This window comes from Channa argus, chromosome 1 (genome assembly GCF_033026475.1).
Source record: "Channa argus isolate prfri chromosome 1, Channa argus male v1.0, whole genome shotgun sequence".
Lineage (NCBI taxonomy): Eukaryota > Metazoa > Chordata > Actinopteri > Anabantiformes > Channidae > Channa > Channa argus.
The window spans coordinates 5,710,247-5,736,602 of NC_090197.1; the positions used below are offsets into that span (position 1 = coordinate 5,710,247).

Sequence of the window (26,356 nt, forward strand, 5' to 3'; positions counted from 1 at the left end):
TTGATGATAAAGTTTTTCCAACTGTTGCTGGAATTTTCCTTTTTCATATTTTTCCCTACAATTTTCTCTCCGTGAACCTCGAGCAAAGTACCTGAAATCTTAACTTTGCTTCAGGAAAATGGTGATGTGTGTGTGTGTGTGTGTGTGTATCCTCATTGAACTGTATCAGTCCCTGCAGTAGCTTCCAGCTTTCAGTTCAGTTTCTGTTCAGTCTGACTGAGGGAGGTTTTTGTACGATGCTTTTTCACTGTGTGAACACAGGTTGACTGTTGATGCTGTGGCGACTCAGACAGTAGTAAACTGCTGCATCTTCAGTCTGGACTCCACTGATGGTCAGAGTGAAGTCAGAGTTTGATCCACTGCCTGAAAAACGATCTGGAATCCCTGATGCTCGAGTGGTGGCATAGTAAATAAGGAGCTTAGGACGTTCTCCATCTTTCTGTTGGTACCAGGCTAAATGGTTCCCATTTTTCACATTCTGACTGATTTTACAGTTGATGGTTGTGGTTCCTCTCAGAGCAGATCTCACTGCTCCAGGCTGAGTCACTGTGACCTGACCTCTGGACTCTGAGGACACAGAGACAAAAACAGAAAGCAGCATCATGGTTTTGTGGGCTTCATTTCAGAGGGACGGATGTTGATAGAGGAGAGGAGTTGGATTCTCTGGACTTTACCTGTGAAGCAGCAGCAGAGGAGAGTCCAGATGAGGACGGAGATCAGAGTCATGTTTTTGATGAGGAGGATTTCTGTGTCTTCTGTTGTCATGAAGGACAGCTGTCAGTCATCCAGTGTTCAACTCTCAGGACTATAAACTCTCCCAGAGCACTGGAGCATGGTGCTGCTGATGCAAAGTGGCTCTATGGAAATGATCACACTGACTGATTACAGGGAGTGGTGTCAAGTAGTGTGTGGTCTAAGCTTGGAGTTGCGTTGCTGGAACAAAGTCTCTCTCTCATTACCTCTTTAAACAAGATATAGCAGTCAGAGCAAGTTAATGGAGCTGAATTGACTGATCTCTGGAGTATATTGATAGTCCTACTCGTGCAGGGGGGACGTGCAGGTTGGTGATTGTGCAGTGGTGGTCCACAGGCAGGGACGAAGGTGTCCTGAGACAGGTGTGTAGAAGAGCGGTGAATTGGCATGTGAGGAGGCTGGACAGACAGACAGAGAGTGCTTTGAAGGATTAAAAACGTTAGTGTTCCTTAAATGGAGGGAGGGGCAGTGAGGTCAGTGAAGGGATGAACGAAATCCAGCTGATGTCAATGTGGTAGATGAATGAGTGCTGGTGACAAGGTAGGGTGCAAAACCAAGGAGTTCAAAACCTAAAATGACAAGTGGATTAAATCAAATAACCAAAATTGCTCTCAAGAATCCAATTTCCAGTTCAAAAGTGCAAAGTCCAAATCCATAGAAACTAGGTCCAAATTTAAGTCCGAACATACAATTTCACAGCCAAATCCAGGACTTCAAAATCAAAGTCCATACCCCAAATTTAACAGGTGGTTACAGTGAGAAGAGTTTAATAGGAGAAGGGGTCTGGATTCTTCTAGGGGAACAATAGTGTCCAGTATGGCTGTGGCTCCAGCAGGTGGGCAGGGAGTGAGGCAGGGCAGACAGACAAGGGGCAGAAAAGGCTGGTGAGGCAGTAAACAGGCCAAAAAACATCAAGAAATACGTCTGCATGGCAAAAAAATAATGGCTAGTAGTAACACAACCAACGACCAACTAAGCTTTAAGGACCACATCTCCTCAGTCTCTAGAGGATGCAGATTTGCTCTCTACAACATCAGGAAGATCAGACCCTACATCACAGAATATACAACCCAACTCATTGTACAGGTGCTGGTCATATCTCGTCTTGATTACTGCAACGCTTTGTTAATGGGGTCACCGATATCCACAATCAAACCCTTCCAGATGATCCAAAACGGAGCAGCTCACCTCATTTTTAATCAGCCAAAAAAAGACCCATGTCACACCACTTTTTAGATCTCTACACTGGCTTCCTCTAGCTGCTCGCATCAGGTTCAAAGCTCTGTCTCTTGCTCACAGGGTGGTTAACTCGACAGCTCCCGCTTACCTCAACTTGTCATGGTCCCAGTGGACTTCCTGTCCGTGGACTTTTATTTTGTGGCCCCTTCTCCCTACTTCCTGTGCCTTGGTTCTTTTCCCAGCTTTGCCTTCGTTTGTCCCTTATGGTTTGCACCTGTTCCCTCCTCTATTTAAGTTCAGTCTTCCCCTTACTCCCCTGCCAGATCCTCTTCGTTGTTACCGTCGTTGTCATTGTCATCTTCCCCAACCCACAGTAGACTCTGAACTCCTGGTAAAACCTGAATTTATGTTTCTTGGACTCTTGTATCCTGGGCTCTGTGCTCCTGTAATCTGTGGTCTGAGGTTTGCCTTCTGTTGAATTCAGTGTATAGGTTTAGTCTCCAGTTTTCTCTGCTTGTTTGGTCCTGGTTTTTTCATGTTTTAGATATGCTTCAGTGTTCTTCAGTTTGCCAGTGCTTTATGTTCAGTTTGTTCGTGTCTGCCTCCCCTTAGTTCCTGCGTTAGTTTATGTGCTCCCCCAACTCTGTTACTTTGGTATCTTTCCCTTCCACTATGTTTTTTAAGTTGTGCTCTGTTTTACTTTAGCTATTACTACGTGTGTTTATTTGTTCAGTAGTTTGTGTCCTTTTATATTCCTGTTAGTCTCCTTAGTCTTCCCCTTGTGTTTACCTGCTTTAGTAGTTTTATGTTTATCTGTGCCTTATTTATTTAGTAGCCTTTGTTTTCTCCCTTGTGATCGTTTAGGTTTTATTCTTTAATTTCCTCATATAACTTGTCCCTGAGCCTTAGCTGTGTTTATTTTTGGTAAATTCTGGTCCCATCTTGTTTTCAATGTCCACTCTGTTGTCATCTCATATTCTATTAAGTTAACTCCCCTCGTGTGCTGGTCCTGTGGTTAGCTGTCTTAGTCTGTATCTGTTCTGAATCCGGTTTCTAGTATCCTCCTGTTAAGAGCGACTTCTGTTCACCATTAAAGTCTCTGTCAATAAAAGCCCCTTTATTATTTTCTATCACTTGCACTGTCTCCTCTTTTGGGTCCATCCTTAATACAAAACCCTGATAGTAGGATCTGGCCCGACTAGGACCCAGAGACGTGCGAGTGGTTTTTCTTTTTCCTTTTTTCCTCCACCCCCCCATGGATGCCACGAAGGCATTCATGTCTTTCTTGGGGTATAGACCCCAGACACAAGACCAGACTCCGGTCCTGACCGGGTATGAAGGGACCCGTCTGGCATTGTGTTCTGCGAGCGTGAGCCCGCGACGTATTAGGTCCAAACCTCAGACCAATCCCCAAGTTCCTGATATCCCTCACTCTGCCCTTGATGCTACCCCTGAGCCACCCATAGCAGTGTCTGTCTACAACCCAGCCAGCCGTGCACCTGTTCCCATTTTGGGAACAGGTGTTTCTGGGCTGGCCTCATGTCCGGTCGACGCTGTCCCCCAGTTTGCCACAGAGCCGCAGGTAGTCGGACCCATTGTGCGCAAAAGACGCTCAGCAAGACATCGAAGGGCCCGGTACGCCAGCTCCTCCGAAAACCCCAGTCAGGAACCTCTCTCCAGCACCACCTCGGAATCTAGCACTCTGGCTATGCCAGAGTATCCTGTCCCTGTTCTGGCTCCTGCCTCTGGCCTGGTCTGCCTCCAGGTCGCTCGCTGCCTTGCCCAGCCTCGACTGTGGTCCTGGCTCTGTTCCTGTTCCTGGCACCGGGTCGGCCGTGGTCCGGCCTGGCTCTGTTCCTTTTCCTGCTCCTGGCGCTGGGTCGGCTGAGGTCCGGCCCGCTCCTGATCCTGTTCCTGGTTCCGGGTTGGCCGACACTCTTTCTGGTCAATCTCCCACCCCTCCACTACGGGGCCTCACCCGACGTCGACGGCCACCTGTCCGTCCTCCTTCCCGGCCCCCGGAGGGCTTCTGCTCCCTGTCCAGCCCCCGGAGGGCTTCTGCCCATCATTTGCGAACATGCAGCACACAGTGTCTTTACAGCTTTTAGGTAGAACATCCAAATACTGTATAAGCAGAAGAGCAAAGGGCCAAACGCTGGATGTTTTAGTGCAAGTAATTTACATTTGAAATCTTTGTTTCAAATGATTAATTTGATATAATTTGTAATTATTTTGTTAATCAGCAAACCAAATATAAATCAATCAATTACTTTATCTTTCATAGTAGCAGCCCTAAAGTATTGTAAAACATTGTAAACCTGTTATTTTACACAGTAGGTAAATTATGTTTGTCTTCAGAGCAAAAAAACATTTTGTTTAACACATCCTTTAATTTTGTAAACATAGAAATGAACATTTAAACTTATCTTTACTAAAACCTGTCTGTTACTATGGTTACTAAGGTCACATTTTACAACAAACATGTTTGTGTTTTCATACAACTGCTACTTTTACATGATATTGATGAGAACTTATGTATAATGTTGAGTTTGAGACTTTTCCTGTGGTTTTAGCAAATTTAATAAAGTAAAACAGTTCAGCACTTCAGGCAACACTGAACTGTGGTGGAAACTTTAATGAATCTAAAATGATAAGTCATACTGATTTACTTTTTGTGTTTTTTGGTTAATTTACTTTGAGTGACTTAATTTAGTGTGTGTGTGTGTGTGTCCTCAGTGAACTGTATCAGTCTCTGCAGTAGCTTCCAGCTGCAGCATCAGTTCATTTTCTGTTTAGTCTGACTGAGGGAGGTTTTTGTATGATGCTTTTTCACTGTGTGAACACATTCTGACTGTTGATGCTGTGGCCACTCTGACAGTAGTAAACTGCTGCATCTTCAGTCTGGACTCCCCTGATGGTCAGAGTGAAGTCAGAGTTTGATCCACTGCCTGAAAAACGATCTGGAATCCCTGATGCTCGAGTGATGGCAGAATAAATAAGGAGCTTAGGACGTTCTCCATCTTTCTGTTGGTACCAGGCTAACCAGTTCCCATTATAAACATTCTGACTGATTTTACAGTTGATGGTTGTGGTTCCTCCCAGAGCAGAGCTCACTGCTCCAGGCTGAGTCACTGTGACCTGACCTCTGGACTCTGAGGACACAGAGACAAAAACAGAAAGCAGCATCATGGTTTTGTGGGCTTCATTTCAGAGGGACGGATGTTGATAGAGGAGAGGAGTTGGATTCTCTGGACTTTACCTGTGAAGCAGCAGCAGAGGAGAGTCCAGATGAGGACGGAGATCAGAGTCATGTTTTTGATGAGGAGGATTTCTGTGTCTTCTGTTGTCATGAAGGACAGCTGTCAGTCATCCAGTGTTCAACTCTCAGGACTATAAACTCTCCCAGAGCACTGGAGCATGGTGCTGCTGATGCAAAGTGGCTCTATGGAAATGATCCCACTGACTCCAACAGGGACTTGGATCATTCTGATGATGTTTCCTAATGGAATGATTCAGATTTTTAGAAAATTTATTGACAACTTTTGAAAATGTGATTGTTTTTATATTCCAAAAAATTTTTTTTGTCAGTATGTTTACTTTCTTTAGTTGTATCCCAAATAAATCGACAAAATATAACAAATATAATTATAAACAATATTGTAGTATTGGTGAAGGCATCATATTTATTTTTTACTTTTCATATCAGATTTAATATTAGCTGCCAGTGAATACTAGTTTTTGTTGTTTGTTCCAAAGTCAGAGAGCCGTGTCTCTGTACAGTCAGAGGTTTTTGTACGACGACTTAGTCAGTTTGTATCACTGTGGTACCCGTTCGGCGGAGGAACTAGACTGGAAGTTGGAAGTAAGTCAAATGTTTAAAAATGTTTTTATTTCAGGATTTTTTTTTTTGGTCCATATTCAACATGTCAGAACAAATTGTTGCCTTTCATTGGTTATTTAGAAGATTTGCAGAAATTCTTTTCTATTAAACTAAGTCTGTATTTATACTCGAAATTTAGAAACTCATTTTAAATAACATCAAATATTAAGCCAGTGGTTAAATAATTAGTTGAATCTGTAATTGTGAAGTTGCAATTTGAGGTTCGAAGGTTTTGTACTGTTGGACAAAGTCAGAGAGCCGTGTCTCTGTACAGTCAGAGGTTTTTGTACAACGACACAGTCAGTTTGTATCACTGTGGTCGACTTTTGGTGGAGGAACCAGACTGGAAGTTGGAAGTAAGTTTCTGCATAAATACTAAATATGATGTGGAAAGGTAACATTTTAAATGAACATTTGCTGCAATAAATGTTTAAGTTTTAGTTTGTCTCCTTTCATCAAGGAAACAACCTGTTTAATGAAATTTCAGCCTGACACATTTCTGTCATACTGACATTTAAACAGGTTGAAGTGTGGACGAGATAAATGCTTAATTTAACTTTTTCTAACAGTTAGTTTGTGTTTTGTGCCACAGTGATTGTTGTTAAAATACATAAAAATTCACTTTCTTCAACTAAAATTGAAAAGTGAAGACAAAGGTAGTTATGTGAAAATGCAGAAATTCTCTGATTAATTTATTGTGTTTGATGGTTTGAAATCATTTGAATCTTTTGTTGAGTGTCGGTTTAAATATTGTCCATATGAAAAAAATCTGATGATTGTTGTTTAATTTCCTGTATTTGTTTCTGTTTCCACTGAATATATTTGATTATTGTACATTTAGTATTTCAGACGATGGCACAGTTTTGTCTCCGGTGTAGTTGGACATATTTCAGCTCAAACTGTCTGATGATTCTGTCTGTGCTGATTTACATGAGAGGTTTTTCAAAGGGAAGTGAAACAATGTGTGAGTCAGTGACTGTTGGAGCAGAAAAACCATCTGACAGAAACTGTTTAAAGAGGAAAATCAGCTCTCACACAGGACAAGGTCTCAACTGTTTGACAGCTGTGTGGTCTCTGTCCTCTAAGCTGATTGGTGTCTCCTACTGTAGGTGATGCCCATCCCACCCTGACTGTGCTGCCCCCCTCCAGTGAGGAACTAGAGAAGGGCAAGGCCACGCTCATGTGTCTGGCCAACAAGGGCTTCCCCTCAGACTGGAGTCTGTCCTGGAAGGTGGACAGCAGCAGCAGCATCAGCTGGGAGGAGAGCAGGAGCCCTGTGGTGCTGGAGAAGGACGGACGCTACAGCTGGAGCAGCACCCTGAGGCTCCCTGCAGACCAGTGGGGGAAGGTGGACTCTGTGACCTGTGAGGCCACCCAGGGCTCCCAGACTTCACTCAAGCAGACACTGAGGAGAGACCAGTGTCCCCAGTCCTGACCTGAATCACTGGGACTCTGCAGCTGCTTTCTCTCTGTCTCTATTTGTTTCTCGTGTTAATGTTGATGAGTGTGTGATTCCAAAACAATAAAGATTTTATCACATCTGCAATATTCATGAGATCATCATTAATGCATCACATGTTACACATTCTTAACTTTGCTCTACAATCATTTTCAAAGAGGGATTTAAAATCATTTAGTCCCTGTTAAAGTATCAGTTTTACCAAATTGTTAAACAACATTGTGACATCATTTATCTTCATGAATTAATGAGCCACAGTTACAAAAATCTCCATCAACATTCAAGTCTGATTCTCATATCTGTTCACAGGTAAATTGGTTTATTCTAATTCTAGAAAGAAAACACAATCAAATTAACCAACAATGATAGAAAAAGTGTTTCTGTGATTAAAAGTAAAAGCAGGACATCATCAGCATCAAGTGATAGTATTTGTCATGATCTGAGATTTTTTTCCAACATAATTAAAATGTGAACATTCACACGAACCAAAGACTCAGTGACACATCAGTAAAGACCAGTTTAACAACTCATGTTCATGTTTGTATTTTAAAGGAGACCAGGCTGTTATGTGTTTCTGTGGGAAATGTTCACAGTAGATTTGTGAAATCTACTGCATCAAGGATTTTCTCAAGTGAACTTATGAAAGTATTAAACTACATAGTGTTATGTACAGTGACATATGTTACATCTGTCAGCTCTGTCAGTATAAAATGAAAGTATCTCTGTTTTCCTGTGGCTTCCTCAACCAGGTGCTGGTCTCACAGTTCTCTGACCTAGTCTTGTACTTGTCCCAACAGGCTGCTCATGTAAGAATAACAGTTACCTTATTCTATCAGTAACCCAGAGCTCATGACCATAGATGAGGATCTGAACGTAAATTGACTGGTAATTTGAGAGTCTTGTCCTGCAGCTTAGCTCTGACTTCACCACAACATTCTGGTACAACTTCCACATTACTGCTGATGCTGCACCAACCTGTTTGACTTTGTCAATCTATTTTACCCTCACTCATAAAAAACCCTAAGATACTTGATATGATTCACTTGGTGTAGTGACTCATTCCCAACCCGAAGAGGACAATCCACCATTTTCCGGCAGAGAACCATTCACTCACACTTGGTGGTGCTGATTTGTGTCTCGAGCTACTTCACACTCAGCTGTAAACTGTCTCAGTGCATGCTGATGGTCATGGTCTTATAAAGACAAGAGTGGAGACACCTTAAAACAGACGTATAATTTGGTCTTTGACCCATTTGATGTGCGTGAAACACTTTAGTATCAGACTGATCAAAAAAATTGTAAATTCAATGTATGAAAAGTTTACAAGTTGAGTGAAATTTGTTCATATAAGTTTGGTTACTGTGTCATCATGACCCTGATGGATTTGATGATAAAGTTTTTCGAACTGTTGCTGGAATTTTCTTTTTTCATGTTTTTCTCTACAGTTTCTCTCCGTGAACCTCGAGCAAATAACCTGAAATCTTCACTTTGTTTCAGTAAAATGGTGAAATGTCAAATATCTTTGATAAACGTGTTCACTGTGTGTGTGTGTGTGTGTGCGTGTGTGTTGGTTGGTAACTACATTAATATTACTTTTTCCTGTAACAGTGTAAAAATGTACAAATAAAATGTCAGTAACTATGACAGTTACTTCCTCTACAACCAGCTTTTTACAACATTACTTTTATTGTCACTACATCAAAGATTAATTAGATATTCGACATTTAATATTCATAGTCGTCACCTTTACTTATGTCACTATCAGCAGTAACATAAGTAATAATCTGAAGTGGAAGATGGAAATATTTATATTCAGCATATGGAAATATTTCTAGAGCTTTGATTTTATGTGAAATGAGGGTGATGATAACAAAGGGAAAATGATTCTAGTAAAGACAGGGAAACTTCTTGTTGATATTCATCACATTTTACCAAACTGAATATATTTCCAGCGTATCATTTATTGTTGTCACATTAGTGACCTGAATAAATAGTTTTACTTCAGTTTGGTGAAATGTACTGTTTCAACAATGGAAATCATTTGCTGCACATATGAACATGGAGTATCCAGAATGCATGCACTCACTTCTGATCTGACTAAACTCTGATCAATAGGAATATGAGGGTTTTTAAATATAATAAAATGTCATCAACATAAAAGCTAATTTTATAATAGTTTGATAAAAATTATTCCTGAGATGTATTTTCTTACTCACACTGTCAGTCAGAAATGTAAAATGCTGTTAGAAACACGTCAGTCCTGTAAATGAGTCTTTGTAAAATTGTTGTTTTGGGAAATAATCACATTAATCATAACAAATACAGTGAGTGAAAGTATTTGAACCATCAACATCTCTGTGATTGTGTGTGAGATACATAGTAAAAATTATGTAAACGAGTGTTGTAGTTTGCATTTCATCGCATTGAGTGTGTGTGTGTGTGTGTCATTATTTGTTATGTGTAAGCGTGTGTTAGTGCTCTGTCTGTCTGCCTTTGTCACAAGTTTGTGTCCTGCCTGATCCCTGTCTGGACTGTCAAGGTTTTGGTCGATGGTTTGGTCTTTCCTTATGTGGTTTTGTATTCCTTGTTATGTGTTTTGGTTATTTCTTGTTATTTGGTTTGGTTCTCCTTTGTTACATTTTGCATTAGTTTATCTTCCCCTGTTCCCTGTATTAGTTACCCCCGTTAATTTCTTACTGCCTCGAGTTTAGTTTGTTTATGTTTATTCCCTTCAGTCTATTCCTGTTTATTTCATTTGTACCTGTTAATTTACCCTCTTACCCGTGTATTACAATTAGTTTAGGTCTAGTCTGGTCCCTGGGTGAACCCTACCTTGTGTTAGTCTTGTATGTGTGCACCCCGTTGCTTGAATAGCTGTTTTAGTCTGTCGTTTACTCTGTTTAGTTTGTTGTTTTGTTACCTTTAGTTCAGTAAGTTCTTTACTCTCCACCTGTGGAGGGATTTTTAGTTGTTAAACCCTGTTTAACCCTGTAATCCTGTTTCTTTTTAACTAAATACCTTTTTCTTTATACCTCCTCTTACTGTCTCTTTACTTGGGTTTGTCCTAAAAGAACTTATACTAACCGTAACATTACTAAGGTCACATTTTACAACAAACATGTTTGTGTTTTCATACAACTGCTACTTTTACATGATATTGATGAGAAGCTATGTACAATGTTGAGTTTAAGACTTTTCCGGTGGTTTTAGCAAATTTAATAAAGTAAAACAGTTCAGTACTTCAGACAACACTGAACTGTGGTGGAAACTTTAATGAATCTAAAATGATAAGTGTAGCTTTATATCACAGTTATACTGATTTACTTTTTGTGTTTCTTGGTTAACTTATTCTGAGTGACTTCATTTATTGCGTGTGTGTGTGTTTGCGTCCTCAGTGAACTGTATCAGTCTCTGCAGTAGCTTCCAGCTGCAGCATCAGTTCAGTTTCTGTTCAGTCTGACTGAGGGAGGTTTTTGTACGATGCTTTTTCACTGTGTGAACACAGCTTGACTGTTGATGCTGTGATAACTCTGACAGTAGTAAACTGCTGCATCTTCAGTCTGGACTCCACTGATGGTCAGAGTGAAGTCAGAGTTTGATCCACTGCCTGAAAAACGATCTGGAATCCCTGATGCTCGAGTGGTGGCAGAATAAATAAGGAGCTTAGGACGTTCTCCATCTTTCTGTTGGTACCAGGCTAAATGGTTCCCATTGTGCACATTCTGACTGATTTTACAGTTGATGGTTGTGGTTCCTCCCAGAGCAGAGCTCACTGCTCCAGGCTGAGTCACTGTGACCTGACCTCTGGACTCTGAGGACACAGAGACAAAAACAGAAAGCAGCATCATGGTTTTGTGGGCTTCATTTCAGAGGGACGGATGTTGATAGAGGAGAGGAGTTGGATTCTCTGGACTTTACCTGTGAAGCAGCAGCAGAGGAGAGTCCAGATGAGGACGGAGATCAGAGTCATGTTTTTGATGAGGAGGATTTCTGTGTCTTCTGTTGTCATGAAGGACAGCTGTCAGTCATCCAGTGTTCAACTCTCAGGACTATAAACTCTCCCAGAGCACTGGAGCATGGTGCTGCTGATGCAAAGTGGCTCTATGGAAATGATCACACTGACTTGGATCATTCTGATGAAGATGTTGTTTCCAAGTAGATGGATTCAGATTTTTGCAAAATTTAGTAGGAATTTTTGAAAATATGATTTTGATTTTATTTTCCAAACATATTTTTTGTTAGTTAGTTTAGTTTCTTTTGTACACGTATTTCCAAATTTATCTACAAAACATTTTTACTGGAAAAAAAATAAATTGAATTTTTGAAGGAATGTTGAATGTTCTTGTTTTTCTTAACACTTGTGATCAGGTTTTAGTTTGTTTCCTTTCATCAACGAAACAACCTTCTTAATGAAATTTCACCCTGACACATTTCTGTCATACTGACATTTAAACAGGTTGAAATGTGGACGAATAAAACAAAAATTGACCAAACTGAAAACAAAGGTAGTTATGTGAAAATGCAGAAAAAAATCTGATTTTTTTTTTGTGAAATTGTTTGAAATAATTTGAATCTTTTGTTAAGTGTCTGTTTAAATATTGTCCATATGAAAAAAATCTGATGATTGTTGTTTAATTTCCTGTATTTGTTTCTGTTTCCACTGAATATATTTGATTATTGTACATTTAGTATTTTAGATGATGGCACAGTTTTGTCTCCGGTGTAGTTGGACATATTTCAGCTCAAACTGTCTGATGATTCTGTATGTGCTGATTTACATGAGAGGTTTTTCAAAGGGAAGTGAAACAATGCGTGAGTCAGTGACTGTTGGAGCAGAAAAACCATCTGACAGAAACTGCTTAAAGAGGAAAATCAGCTCTCACACAGGACAAGGTCTCAACTGTTTGATTGACAGCTGGTCTCTGTCCTCTAAGCTGATTGGTGTCTCCTACTGTAGGTGATGCCCATCCCACCCTGACTGTGCTGCCCCCCTCCAGTGAGGAACTAGAGAAGGGCAAGGCCACGCTCATGTGTCTGGCCAACAAGGGCTTCCCCTCAGACTGGAGTCTGTCCTGGAAGGTGGACAGCAGCAGCAGCATCAGCTGGGAGGAGAGCAGGAGCCCTGTGGTGCTGGAGAAGGACGGACGCTACAGCTGGAAAATATAAATTGACGTGATTTCCCTCATGAAATCCAGCTCAGTAGAGATGTCACGTGTTTAAATCTTTGAAAATAAAAACTGTAATGCTTAGGTGTAACTCACATGAATTTAAAATGACTTTTCAATTTATTGATAATTAAAAGAAATTAATAAATAGTATTTTTTTAAGCAATAGTATTTCTTTATTTTATTTTTATTTTATTTTTTTAAATGGAGGTGTGCCAGGTGATCCAAACAACAAAATGGACTAACAGGCACACTTGTGGACCAGAAATCTTCCAAATTATATGAAAGAAATGACAAAAAACGAACTTTCATTTCGCCATCAAATGGAATGCAAACCACTGGTTGGCACGAGAATGGGCTCTTTCTACATAAAGAGCGCCCGTCACTATAATTGGTTTATAGGTCCCCTGAAGGGCCAATCCGTGTCGCAGAAACATAGACGTGGGCTTATTTGAATCCAGAAGGCTCGCCCATTCCTAAATGGTGCCGGTTGCAATGGTTAGCTTTTCAAATGCAGCCAAAATAAAGACGAAAGCTAATTTTATTTACTTATTTATTTTTTGCAACGACTGAACAGTGAAGAACGAATTTTTCACTTGGACATAATCGTTTTTGGGCTAAAAGCTCGGCCTAAGCTTTGGACTGTAACCGTTTTATTCTTTGGAGTCTCACAGAGACGATCACGTGAGGATTCAGTATAGTTGTTCTAGTTCAATATAGCAAATATCATAAAAGGTAAGGGCTGCCATTACGCAACCTATAAACTCTTGTTACATTTTGAGCATGTAACAACTATAGATTACTTTATAGAATTGGAATCTTGAGGTTTTCTGCTGTGTAACGAGATATAGTCGAGTTTTGTTTGGGACAGACCAGTGCAAGTGTGAAATATTAGGCGGTGGTCCCTTTGTACCGCCAGCGACCCAGGCGCAATCCATCCGGTTTTTAACCTTACTAACTCAGCATTTGTTTTAAAGGCACATAAGTCAACTTTATGGCTTTGTTTGTGTGTCAAGAGCAGGTAAAGTTCACCAGCCAATGTCAGGTCACGTCAGACGGGGAAATATGAGACAGTCTGGTGCAGAGGGGAAAGGGAGACCCCCAAAGGAGACGAGGGGCTCCAGTTTATACTGGCTGGACTTGTAGCCTCACAGTAGCAGAAAGCATTATGACATGCAGAGGTATGTTTGATTTTTAAACAAATTAGATGGCATGGACACCACCATAGTAAAGTTTTATTCTCAATTTACAAAATTTCCCTTGTGAGACTAAAATCTCAGATGAAGAAAAAGCAGTATGATGAAGTGTGTTAATTCATACATTGTGTTTATTACATTCAGCCAGTAACGTTGTGAATGTGAAATAATATTCTCTCATACAAGTTTACAGATTGGCTTTTGAATACATATCCCAGACTTGAAAGTATCTTTGGTGGCTGGTTGTTACACAAGTCTACATCTATGTAGATTTGACGTTTAAATAGTGCTTCAGCACCAATTATTATTAAATGTAATAATTATACAACTGAAGTTGATTTCCCATTTTTAAGGTGGGCAACACAAATTGGTTGTCATTGCTCCTGACTCTGATGGACACAGTGGGCAGCAGCTAAAAGGAGTGGTAAATGTAAAGTGATCAAGATGACACTGGCCCATTACCACCAAATGCAATAGAATCTGAAACCACGCCCAAAGCCCCACCTGCAGAAAGAAGGTTCCACTTCGGGTTCTTCCAGTGCACATCACCTTTGTGCACACTCGTTCCAGGTATGAAGCTCCCTGTTCCAGTCCTTCACACTGAACATGGTTTCAGCCATTGCCACATTTTCAACTCTTTTATTGCCCAACCCTGTAAAATATGGCAGAAAAGTTTCCATCAGAGCTCTCATAATACATGTGTATATTAGAAAGTTTAAAAGCCAGCACAACAGATGGAAAGACCAACCATAACTTTCCACTGCCTTCAAAAGAAAAAGCTAAGAGCAGTGCTTAGTCTGTAATTTGTTGCTTGCTGCAGATACATGACATGTACACAGAAACTTTTCCGCACATCACAACTACCACCTTTTCATAATGCAAACTTAACTATCACGCGTGTATTAGGTACATCTGAAGCAGACCAATACAGCAGCCATATTTTTCTCAGTTTATAGGTTGAAACTGTCAGGTGATAATTCCGCTTTCTCTTTGGGTGGTGGTGTTGTACTGGAGTGGATTATAAGAAGAACAGGTGCTTCTAATGCTTTTGCCACCCTTTTAAAAACCATTAAAAGTTTCAGGTAACCTCTGAAGAAAAGCTTTTTTTATAAAGAATCCAACCATGAGCCCCCTTTAAGTTAGAATGTTCATTTGAGGAGATTTTCCCTTTTACTTTATTTAAAAAAAAAAATAAGTGAACAATTTGTTACATTTAAAGTGTAAGGCAAGTTTTTCACCATATATTTCAAATACTGACTGATTATTAACAAGGGAAATACACTATTTGACATATCATGTTTACTGGTTTTGTTCGTTCTGTTAATGTGTTAATTAATACATTGCATGAATTACGTGTAATATTAAAATATCTGCCTGCTTGAACAACCCCCGAGCTTTTACGCATCCTTTTTGGCCATTCCTACTATCCATACCGTAAGTACGGGAAGAAACAGGCAGTTTAGCGGCGGCTGGCTTTACCGCAGGAAAACGAACCACTTGCCAGTTTGCTTGGTACCAAAACAGCTCACTAACAAGACCGGGATGGAGAGATAAAGTTTATATATTTAGATACTTTAATTTTCATTCAACAGACGCACGCCACAGAAGCAACTGCTAATTCAATATATCGACAGTTGCCAATTAGCGTTAACCCGAAAGCGGGTTGATTCGTAACACCTGTCTTCAGATCAGCCTGTGTCGATCTAAACTTTATTAGACCTTTAGTAAGGCTTGTTGCTCCGGACTCGTCACCAAGAAACACGAGTATAAACAGCTTATAACACAACAGGGTGAAATCCATAAACTATTTACCCGGTTTCCTTCAATGTTTGTAGCAAAGTCGGTCAAAACCTCTTCGTCCGCCATCTTGGCGCGATTGAGTTGAAGGCACTTTAAAACGCATGCGCAGTGTGTGAAATCGATCGATCTTCGGCTCGACACATAATGTCTGTGACAAAGTGACGTATATTTGACAGTGGCGTTGCGGATTCGATATTCATATCGAAGAGAACGCAATTTGAGCTTCATATGTTGTAACTTAAAAAGTTATAACTTTTGGAGTCTTATTCTCACATTAATACTCTACATATTTATATATGATTTGTATTATACATTAATTTACAAAATACACATTTTGTGTACATCTCACAACTTCAGATTACGCATGCTTATAAACACGCACGTATTTCTTGCTCCATACATGGAGACTTGAAGATACTCATCACATTATACAAAACTGAACTTGATTGCAGCCTGCTATTTATTTCTGTCATATGATCCCTGAATTTATACCGTTTTAGCTTGGTGAAATGTGCATTTAAAACATAAGACTTGCAGCACAAGTATCCAGAATGCGCACATGCACTTCTGGAGTAAACTGATGACTGGAATGTGAAGAACAAAGTAGGATGTCATCAGCATAAAAACTAATTTTATAGAAGCTAATAAAAGCTAATTTTAAGTTTTATTTATAAATAGTTCCTGAGATGCTAATGGATTTTCCTTAGAATATAAAATCAAGTATTTCATTATTTAGCACGTTTGCTCTTGTCTCATTCACAATCCTAGGAGTTAGTCAAATATTTACACTTTGTACCTTTATGATAATCTCATTTGTATTTTCAGAAGTTCAGCCTGTTAACAGCAAGTTAACCACATACATTAAAACCTATGCTTAGTCATAATTTCCATTACTCAAATTTGTTTAAAGAGAACCAGCATTTTAATGAAGAGTATAAAACTAGTTATTTGGTCATAAGTTTTGCATTTCCTTCAATATAGCACATATTTACTAATTTACTAATTTACATATTTACTTTAAAAAAAAACATTCCTCCTTTTTTCCTTAGTATTAAAGTGAGACGGAGTTAAGCTTTTAAGTAGAAAAGCTCATTAACCAAGTGTAAAATTACAGACTTCAGTTTAAAACTACTTAACTGCTCTTGTCTTGCCAAAGATACTCTTCAGATTACCAAAGTAATTCTGCAGTTTTTCAGCCACAAATATTCAGTTTGATAAAATCTTTTCCCTCGTGGTTGACGTTTTTCCACTGGACTGCAATTGTTCGGCCAACCTGCCAAAGCGGAATTGACGATGATGATTGAAGACTGATCAGCTGAGCTGGAATTAGTTGTAATTCATAAGGTTTCATATTTTAAATTAAAACTTTGAATTGATCTAACTCTACCACCATCTTATTTCTTTAACTCTCCATTGCTTTCTTTCAGCAAAGACACGTTGACTGTGTACATGTACATCAAATGTCTTTTCTACAGGTGAAAAGCTGCCTCCTGATTTGGCATAAAGTTGTGTAGTTTCAACAAACAAAAAAGTGCAAGTGTTTTCTCAAACTGAGGAGTTTATTATAGTGTTGTGTAAAGGAGAGTCTGTGCATGTTAAATGCAATGAAACTGTTTAGTAAAATATGTTCAAACAGTCTGCTGCATCACAGTAAACCAGAGGTGACTGGAAAAAAGTTGTAGCTACTGTAGATGTTGCCAAGTCACATTGCACAGCATCCAGTACAGGTGAAGGAGGGAATTGGGGGTGGGAGGGGGTCATGACAGGTGACTTTACTCCTTGGAGAACATGTGCTGGACCAGGTCACACACACGGTTGCTGTAGCCAAACTCATTATCGTACCTACGGGCAAAAGGAAAAAAAGAAAGAAAAGTATTAATGGCAGTAGCTATTAAATGCATCATTTAATAAAAAGAAATTGTCCTTTAATATAAACTCTGCACAGCTAAAGTCACACTGCACGCATGTAACTGACCATGAAACCAGTTTGACAAAATGGTCCGTGAGTGCGATGCCAGCACCAGCATCGAAGATTGAGGAGTGAGAGTCACCGTTAAAGTCTGTGGACACAACCTGAGCAGAGAGAACACAAGTGTTTATAGGTGCAGAGAACCAGCTGATACAAAGCTTCTTCATTTTAAGGAAAAAGGAGATGTTCTAAAAATATGATAAAAAAGGTAAATAACAAATTTTGATTCAGCAGAATAAGTGTTCCTAATGTTATCCATGTATTCATGATAACTATCGTTCAGTGATATGATTGGGGCGGCTGTTGCTTAGTTGGTAAGGCAGTTGTCCATGGACCACAGGGTCAGTGGTTTGATTCTTGCTCCTGGCTACATGTCAAAGTGTCCTTGGGCAAGACACTGAACCCCAAGTTGTTCCCAGTTGGTCAGGTAAACACCTTGCATGGCAGCCACTGCCATGGGTGTGTGTACCAACTGAGCTACAGCCGTCTCCTGTGAGCGAAGGGGAATAAACATTGTTTTTGCTTTGCTTTGAATAAAAGCACTATACAGGTGGCTATTTACCATATGCTGCCACCTAGTGGTTTGGAAATTGCTTTACAGTGGTATAAGTTTCTAATGATAAATGTATGCAATTGTGTTTACACATTCTGTACCTGCTCTTCTGTGTATCCCAAAATTCCCTTCATAGGCCCCTCAGCAGCAGCTTTAATGGCCTTCTTGATGTCATCATACTTTGCCTAAAGGGGTCATTTTAATAAAAGCTTTTGAGCTGAAACTATTGGTTTTTTTAATTTAAAAAACCATCATGACACCTAGTAAAATATGAAGACATGCTCACAGGCTTCTCCAGGCGGACAGTCAGGTCAACAACAGAAACATTGGGGGTGGGGACACGAAAAGCCATACCAGTCAGTTTGCTGCAAAAACAAGAGTCAGACAGGAAACAACTAGATTGAGGTCAGATTCTACTTCCTTTAACAATCCCAAATATGAATCAGCACCACTAAGTGCTGATGCAATAGCTGCCATTTCTGCAAGTGTTGTGACAACTACTACAACCATCAAATCGTACCCATTAAGCTCAGGAATAACTTTGCCCACAGCCTTAGCAGCTCCGGTGGAGGCAGGGATGATGTTCTGGGAGGCACCACGTCCGTCCCTCCACATCTTGCCAGAGGGACCATCGACTGTCTTCTGTGTAGCAGTGACAGCATGGACAGTGCTCTGCAGGAGCAGGGACAGACATTGTATGTCATTAACAGGACAAGATTATTCAAGTCATGAGAAGGCCAGTTCACTGATAAGCAGAAACTTTTATCTGGTTATTATACAGTCAAACCTTTTGAAAACTGGTCACTGAGTACAATCATGGTATCAGATTTGTACCATAGAAAGTATCTTTGAGTGATAAGTTGTAGATTCAATACATTCCTTTTGCTTAAAGTTTATGAATACTGAAATTAGCAGACACTAGTATTAAAATTCTCAAATTGTGTAACTCAAGAATTTTTATAAATACTATGTGGCTGTACTACATTTAATAGAAAACAGTGTTTATAAAAATAAATAAAACTAATAGTGAGAGAATATGTAGTTTTGAGTTGATCAGGATTGAGGTATGTTTTAAATAAATCCATATGTGCTCAAAGCAGATAACTTTAAGACAAAAATTGGATTTTAAAACATTTTGCCTGAACTTGCTGGTGCTGAACTCTGACTAAGTTCAAACACCATCATGAGAAGATTATACAATTTGTACTGATTCACTTAACGGTTATGACACATCGTCAATGGCAAGAGGTGGTTTCAGCTGTCAAACCTGAATCCATTAGCTGGATAAAATTGGGTAAAGTCTATGATTGATGTCTGTGCTCTGCACGGATTGTAAGAAAAGATGCTCTGCTAACACCTGTTTGATACTGTATTTCCAGAAATTCCATTGAAACATCTTCACTACAGGAGAGTGAAGGAGTCACACTCAGTGTACAACTGTCATTTCAATGTGCCAGATATATTTAATAAAAAGGAATTAATACTGTGGATACAAGCATCATAAGATTACTTGGATTTAATGAGGATATAACATGATCAGGATTTTATTAAACAAAATGAGTTTGAGATTGTGAGAATAAATTAAGTTGGGGCAGCGTTACAGCATTGTGCAATTTTAAATGCATAAGTTTTACCATGAGACCCTCAACGATGCCAAAGTTGTCATTAATGACCTTGGCCAGGGGAGCCAGGCAGTTGGTTGTGCAGGAAGCATTGCTAAAGGATAAAAAAAAATAAAATTAGATGTTCGGTTCTTGTTCTGAACCTAGAAGATTCACAAAAGTTGCGATATTCAACCGTTTGGTGAAATTTATGGAAAATGTAAAAAGTTCACTCTCGAATAAGATTACATAAACACCCTTCTTTCAAAAAGTAGACACATGCAATGGTAATTTCCTTATCTCAAACAGTTGTCATGGGATGGCTGGGATACCACAACACAAAATGTTTATGTCTCAACTTGCCACTAGTTAGGCGTCGTCTTGGTCTCAGGTCAAAATGAGAGCAGCATGATTGACTGTTTAAATACAACTTCTCATTAAGTCAGAACATTTTTGCAGTTAATCACCTTATTAGAGAAGAGCATGTTATACAATAACCACTGAAACACTGAACAGCTGGTCATGTGCATTCAAAGGTTTAGTGGAGGTTAATGGTAAAGGTTATAGTGCATTTTGGGTCAAATTTCTGAAGTAATTTGGTTTTGTAAGTAGCTCAAGTCAGTGAAGACTTCAAAATCCTCCAGATCCACTTTTAGAGACTCACCTGACAACCTTCATGGAGTTTTCGTACTTCTCGTGGTTGACACCCATGACAAACATGGGGGCATCAGCGCTTGGAGCAGAGATCACCACCCGCTTAGCACCACCCTTCAGGTGAGCCTAAAAAAGGGACAAACCAGAGGTCGAGAACTCAGCAATAGCATTACACTCCCTGAATGTAATGCCTGTATAGGATTAATGCCAAGTAGGTCACTTGGCAATAATCCTATGTATGGTCTTGTATGTTCCAGCATGAGACCCAAAACAATGTACTATGTTCTGCACAGGGGGCGGCTGTAGATCAGTGGGTAAGGCAGTCGTCCATGGACCACAGGGTCAGTGCTTTGATCCCTGGTATATGGCGAAGTGTCTCTGGGCAAGACACTGAAGCCCTAACAGCCCATTCCCATCCCCAGCTGTGCAGTGCCGGTCTAAGACTGGTAGAAATTGCGGAGTGTTTTGTCAGGAAGGGCATCTGGTGTAGAAACTGCCAAATCAACATGTGGACAATGATCCAGTGTGGTGACGCTGAACTCCCAGGATAAGCCAAAAAAAAAAAATACAGGCATTAGGGGTTGGATACCCCTCATCAACTATGGTATGTACACAAAAGTGGAACTCGTTTAGCCCAGAGATCAAGTGAAACTGATTCTCATACTGGTTCTCAGGTTTAAAGACCAATTTTAACTTCTAACGGTTCTCCCTCCAGACTGCCTGACACCGAGCAGGCCCAACTCGGTCCGAACACCAAGTCGGTGCAACATGTGACCTTGTGTATTGGCTTTGTTGCAATGAACCTGTCATTTAGGTTGTTGGATGTTCCTCTGCCCTAATATCAACATTAAGCTTTGCAAGTGTTACCACAGCTTTGTTTTGGGGGGTGCGGTGGGTCAAAGTTCAGGCTTGAGATGAACCTTTAAATCCTCCATATAGACAAATTGTGCAAGAAAGTAAGTGAAAAATGAGTTTGAGTACATTCTGTCAAACAGCAAGTCTATCTGGGCCCTTATTCATTAAACAGTAACAATGCTAATAAATGTCCCACTAAGGAAGCACAAATTCTATCAGAAGCTGAAAACTTTAGAAACAAATATTTCTGCACTGTTCAAAGATGGGGGGGACTAGACAGGAGGCTGACAGCAATAAGACATTTCAGAACATTTCTACCAAAATATATTTAAAAACATTGCATACAGCAGCATTTGTCTTTATACAAGCAGGTGACTTGTGGGTCAGATTTCCCTTATGCTTGGGGAAAAAAATGAAAACTGGGTTACAGATCAGAAAATTTAAAACCTGATTGTTCATTTACATACATGGCAATTTAGAAACAAAAAGGTGAAATTAAGGGCCTTTTCCACATTAGTTTTCAAAGTAATAACTATTTGAAAATCTACCACTTTTCAGTTTGTAAACTTACAGAAGCCTTCTCGACTGTAGTGAAGACACCAGTAGATTCTACAACGTAATCAACACCACTGTCACTCCATTTAATGTTGGCAGGGTCCCTCCTGTAGGTGTTCACATACGGACAGATTTAGACAGACAGTGCTGAAAAAAAATATTAGGGTCAAAATCTGAAAGTATGTTGTGTCTTTACTCGTGAAACACCATGATGTTCATGTTGCCGATGACCAGCTTCCCACCCTCAGCCTTCACCTCTCCGTGCTTCCACACACCATGAGTTGAGTCGTACTTGAACATGTAGACCTGCAGTGCACAAAGACCACAAATATTAAAGAGCTGCAACAGAAATCCACCCACTCAATAAAATGAAATAGCTGCACAATGTAGTGCCAAATCTCCCTAGGAAGGTTTACAAAGATTTAAACAGTCCTCTGCCTCCCTCCTTTAGGGCTTCAAGAAGATTATTTGCAGAATGATCCTAAACTTGCAGACTAACCCGAGAGTATAGGTCTGCACTTACCCATATTTACAAGGCAACTCCACAAGTGTTTCAGGACAACAGATAACCCCTCTGAACTAGCCACCCTTAACCATTTAGAAAGTCTCCCAGATACACCCAGTCCTCTAACCATGTAGTCCAGGTCGATGAAGGGGTCATTGATGGCCACCACCTCGACCTTGCCACTCGTGGCGGCAGCGCGGGTAACCAGACGGCCAATACGCCCGAATCTGAAACACAGGATTGAATTGAGCACGAAGAACCCAAAATCACAGGACAAGGTCAGTTTCCACAAAAACCTGCTTTGAACATTTGGAAAATTTAGAATCGGAAATAACGCAAGCCACAGAGAAAAGCTTAAGCTAAAAGTTTATATCTCATTTAAATTTTGTGAATCTGAGACAGGAAGAGATGTTCACAAGACAAATTCCATTCATTAAAAATCTGAAACTTAAAAGCTTTAATGTACATTTACACCCTAAACTAAAGCCATAGAAATAAGGTTGTAAATTGGTGACGTCCCCTTTTAAAATGGCCTGTTTTGTCCTTCTGGGCAGAATTGTAAACAAAGGCTGCTGATAATTCCTACAGCCCCCTACCACTACAGACAAAACTAAGATGTCCCTGCTGAGGACAGCCCTACCAGTCAAAGCCTGCCAACATTGACCAAAGAGAACAGTTGACACTGGCAGCCAAAAGCCTGTTTATGCCTAATATGGCTGCCGTCACTGCAGGTCAAACAAGGAACAGTTTTAGAGGTCAGCTACTGCAATTATCTCTAGATCACGGAGTAAGGTGAGGAGGTATGGGACTACATGATCCTTCTCCATGCAGACGGGCCCAGAAAATGTGGTTAAAGTGTAGTGCAGCCATGTGCAAAAGTTAGTACCACCTTATTTTGAAATTGCTAAAAGTTTAAAAAAAATTTGTTTGCCCTTTCAGACATTTCAGAAATTGTTCATAAAGGAGGGATACAAACTCAATTAAAATTCTCACTTTACAACTTTAACATCTACTCAACCACTTTTGTTACTAATGAAAGAACATTTGTACTAGTACTAATGCACATCAAGGTTCATTAAACTGCATTAAATAAAAACACTCTGATCAACTGTACAGTGCGTGCAATTGACAAAGTGATTAATACTGTTGAAGGCCTACACCTTAACTAGTTTTCACTCTGATTCCTAAGCCAAGATTCTAAAAGAGGCTTTTATTTTATTCATATGAAAGTTTTCCTACATATTAATCTTATTAAACTGATTAGTGGAAAGACACCCAGCTATGCACCCACCAGCAGAACCATTTCAGATTTGGAGTTTCTGAAAACCTAAATGCGAGTCCTCTGTGGAGAATCAGACACAGGAAGCAGTCAGTGGACCTGCCATTTTCCTCTGTTAGTTTTGGGAAGCCACCAGGCAGCCTGAAGGCCAACATGGACCCGAGCCCACCTTCAGTTTTTAAGACCCAGAGCTGAATCTCCCTGCAGCACTATAGCTGCTGTTTGACAGACGAAAGGAGATAGAAGGTTTTACACAGTCTGCACTGCATCCATAAACCAGCCGCTCCAGTGAAAAGATTATAGGGTTAAAAATAGGAGAGAATAAAAGGAATGTGACAGCTGAGAGATCTGAAGGATGTGGGAGAAGAAAGGCCCCAGCACCACAACACCAGTGGACTATAAATAACCAGAGAATAGACAGGTCCAGTCGTGAGCCCTGTGCCATATGACAGCATTCAGACAGAGAGAAAGGCCTCAAACAAAAAGGGAAAGAGATTTGTGCCTTAAGGGACAGAGAACATTGTAGACATTTACATGTACACATTGTCATCATTACATCCACTTAACAGAGCCTTTAGTCCAGAAAACGGTTTATTTAAAACAGTTTTGTTTCAAATATGCAACATAGGACTTGAATAAATAAAGGAAAATAGCAACTACAAATGCATCAGTTGGACACTTGTGCAAATAAACTGCAATTTGACTGGTTTGCAGATCTGTTGACATTAATTTTAGTCAGCTGTACCAGAGTCCAAGTAGAAATTTGTGCCAGATGTAACTGGTTTCCCTCCAGACATCTGAGATACTGGGTTAAGGGACAGGTCTCCCCCACCTTGTCATTAACCAAAATAAATAAAAATATATAGTTCTAATTAATGTTGTCATTTACAGTTTGTCTCGTAATTCTTTGTCCTCAGGACCTGGTCTTGTCCTGATTCGTAATTTCAAAGCCAGAACTCAGCCATTACAGGTCTTTAATAATAAGTTGTAAAGGTTTTTCCTACTCATCATACAGTAATGTTCTAGATGGACGATGGGCTTTTATTTATTTCTAAGTCTCAAACTTCAGGTATCTGCTGCCATCATTCCACTCTCACTTTACTGAGAGCCAACATCAAATGATAAAGTTCTAACTACAGCCCCGATTCCTGTTTTCAAATGCGCAAAGTTATTCCAGCTGATTCAAGTCTGGGCTGCAGAATGACATGTACTTTAAGAGCCTGACAGCAGCAAAGTCGATTAACCCAGTAGTCAGTCAAAAACGAAGCAGAAACACAATCTGATGACCAAATTAAAGTCTCCGACTCACAAATAAATGTCTTTAAAATGGAGGTATCAGAAAAAAGGTTTGTCAATACTTTGTCTTCTCTCTAAAATGCCACAATTAACTGCTTGAGAAAAAAAAAAAAATCCGCAGATTAAATTGATAAAGCGCTTACACCTGTTGAGTCATTGACGCGTCCCAAAACTCAATTACCATCAGACACACAACATAATATAAACCTAGTTTAAAGCATCAACTTACCCGTTGATTCCAATCTTCACCATTTTGTCTGATGTTCTAGTCCTCACTGGGAAAAAATTAAAAATAAACATGAAAAAATATGGAAACTCCAAATTAAGCTTACATTTAGTAAGAATAACGCAGCATGAAATCTGCACAACAAGAGGCAATTATTCACAATTAAAGTAAACCAAAAACTAAATAGGCAAATCTGCATTTTGCGCACATACAGAACCAGGTGATACATTTATCAGGTGACTGAACCACAGGAAAAGCTATTTAATGGCTTCACAGGTGATTTCCTTCCACCTGTAGCTCCGAGCTGCGCGTAAAATCCAGAACCAAACTTTCCAACCCTTTAATGCAACGTTGAACAGTTTCAATCTGCACAAAAACAGAATTTAAAAAATAAAACCAAACCCACAGACCGTGATGGAAGCACCTGCGTCGGCCTCTCCTCTACAAGCAACCAGTTGAAAAACGAGGTCGCCTATTTATTCGCGCCGTGCGTCGCTGGACACGCCCCCCGTATCAAGGTCTGTGACGTCAAGAAGTCAAGGTCTCTGTCTGTCAAGAAGTTTGTTTAAAGGGTCAAGAAGAAGTTTTTACTCCAGCTGAAAGCAAATTCAACCAAAATCACTCTGAGCGCCTCATTTGTCAGGTTTTACGTAAATGTGATTTGTAATGGCCAATTTAAGATAATTCCTCCGCCATACAAAGTAGTTCCTCGGCCAGAATATTGATATTCAGGTACTGCTTCTGGGATTTCAAAGTAATATACACCACTGCTAAAGACTGACCCCCTCCTTCAATAATTGTATTGTCTTTATCTGTATTTTTTAATCCCTTTAAACCAATATAGTGTGTTTTAATGTATTTTTATCATTATGGATGTGGCGGTTTTTGTTTATTCAGCCATTTCCCACAATGCAACACAGTTGTATTTGATGCAACCTGTAGCAGTAGTAGAACACTTTAGATAAAAGTCAGCAGACTGACTTTATGAGCTTTCTCAACTTGTACCAGCTTTTAACTGTCGCTTGAAGCCATAGTGGTTTTGTTCGGCATAAGTTACAAACAAGATACACATTAAACGAAAGTAAAAAACAAAAACAAGAAGCGATCTCTTGATTGTTAGGGTCGTAGTATATGATTCACATATTTTTCATACTCGTCAAATCATTACTAGCCCTCATGTCCTACAGATGGAGGCATCGTCATCCTCATGTTACTCATTTATTCAGGTTTTGGAATTTTTGCAGAGTAATATAATATAAATGTATTTACAAAAAGTTCTATTGAAGCAACAGCATGGATTTATTTGTAGATGTCTGGATTTTATAAAGTGCCAGGGGTGGAGCCAAAATCTGATTAGCCACCCCAGGTGCCACCCCGTGCCAGAGTGATAAAGTGATAGTTACCTGCGGTAGAACTTGGAGCACATGGAAA

General features: G+C 39.8%; 1 protein-coding gene, 1 long non-coding RNA gene and 1 gene segment (V, D, J or C); all 3 read right to left on the bottom strand.

The window, feature by feature from the left end:
• Window positions 1–229: 229 nt before the first annotated feature.
• LOC137139158 (immunoglobulin kappa variable 4-1-like) lies at window positions 230–867 on the bottom strand. The segment is given in 2 exon segments: window positions 230–567; window positions 675–867. Coding segments are annotated over 2 exon segments (414 nt in total).
• A 9,605-nt stretch (window positions 868–10,472) lies between these two features.
• Window positions 10,473–15,571, bottom strand: LOC137139207 (uncharacterized). Its single transcript, XR_010916285.1, has 4 exons — window positions 15,445–15,571; window positions 14,137–14,284; window positions 11,190–11,372; window positions 10,473–11,082 (listed from the first exon to the last, which is right to left on the bottom strand). It is a non-coding gene; the product is annotated as an uncharacterized lncRNA (long non-coding RNA).
• A 1,399-nt stretch (window positions 15,572–16,970) lies between these two features.
• On the bottom strand, window positions 16,971–25,423 carry LOC137139238 (glyceraldehyde-3-phosphate dehydrogenase-like). The gene is made up of 12 exons (XM_067526268.1): window positions 25,336–25,423; window positions 24,929–24,974; window positions 22,252–22,351; window positions 21,816–21,925; window positions 21,636–21,726; window positions 20,220–20,335; window positions 19,589–19,670; window positions 18,475–18,626; window positions 18,241–18,319; window positions 18,056–18,139; window positions 17,408–17,505; window positions 16,971–17,274 (listed from the first exon to the last, which is right to left on the bottom strand). The coding sequence occupies exons 2-12, from the start codon at window positions 24,949–24,951 to the stop codon at window positions 17,205–17,207; spliced, it is 1,005 nt and encodes a 334-aa protein (XP_067382369.1). The 5' UTR covers window positions 24,952–24,974; window positions 25,336–25,423; the 3' UTR covers window positions 16,971–17,204.
• Between the last annotated feature and the right edge of the window lie 933 nt (window positions 25,424–26,356).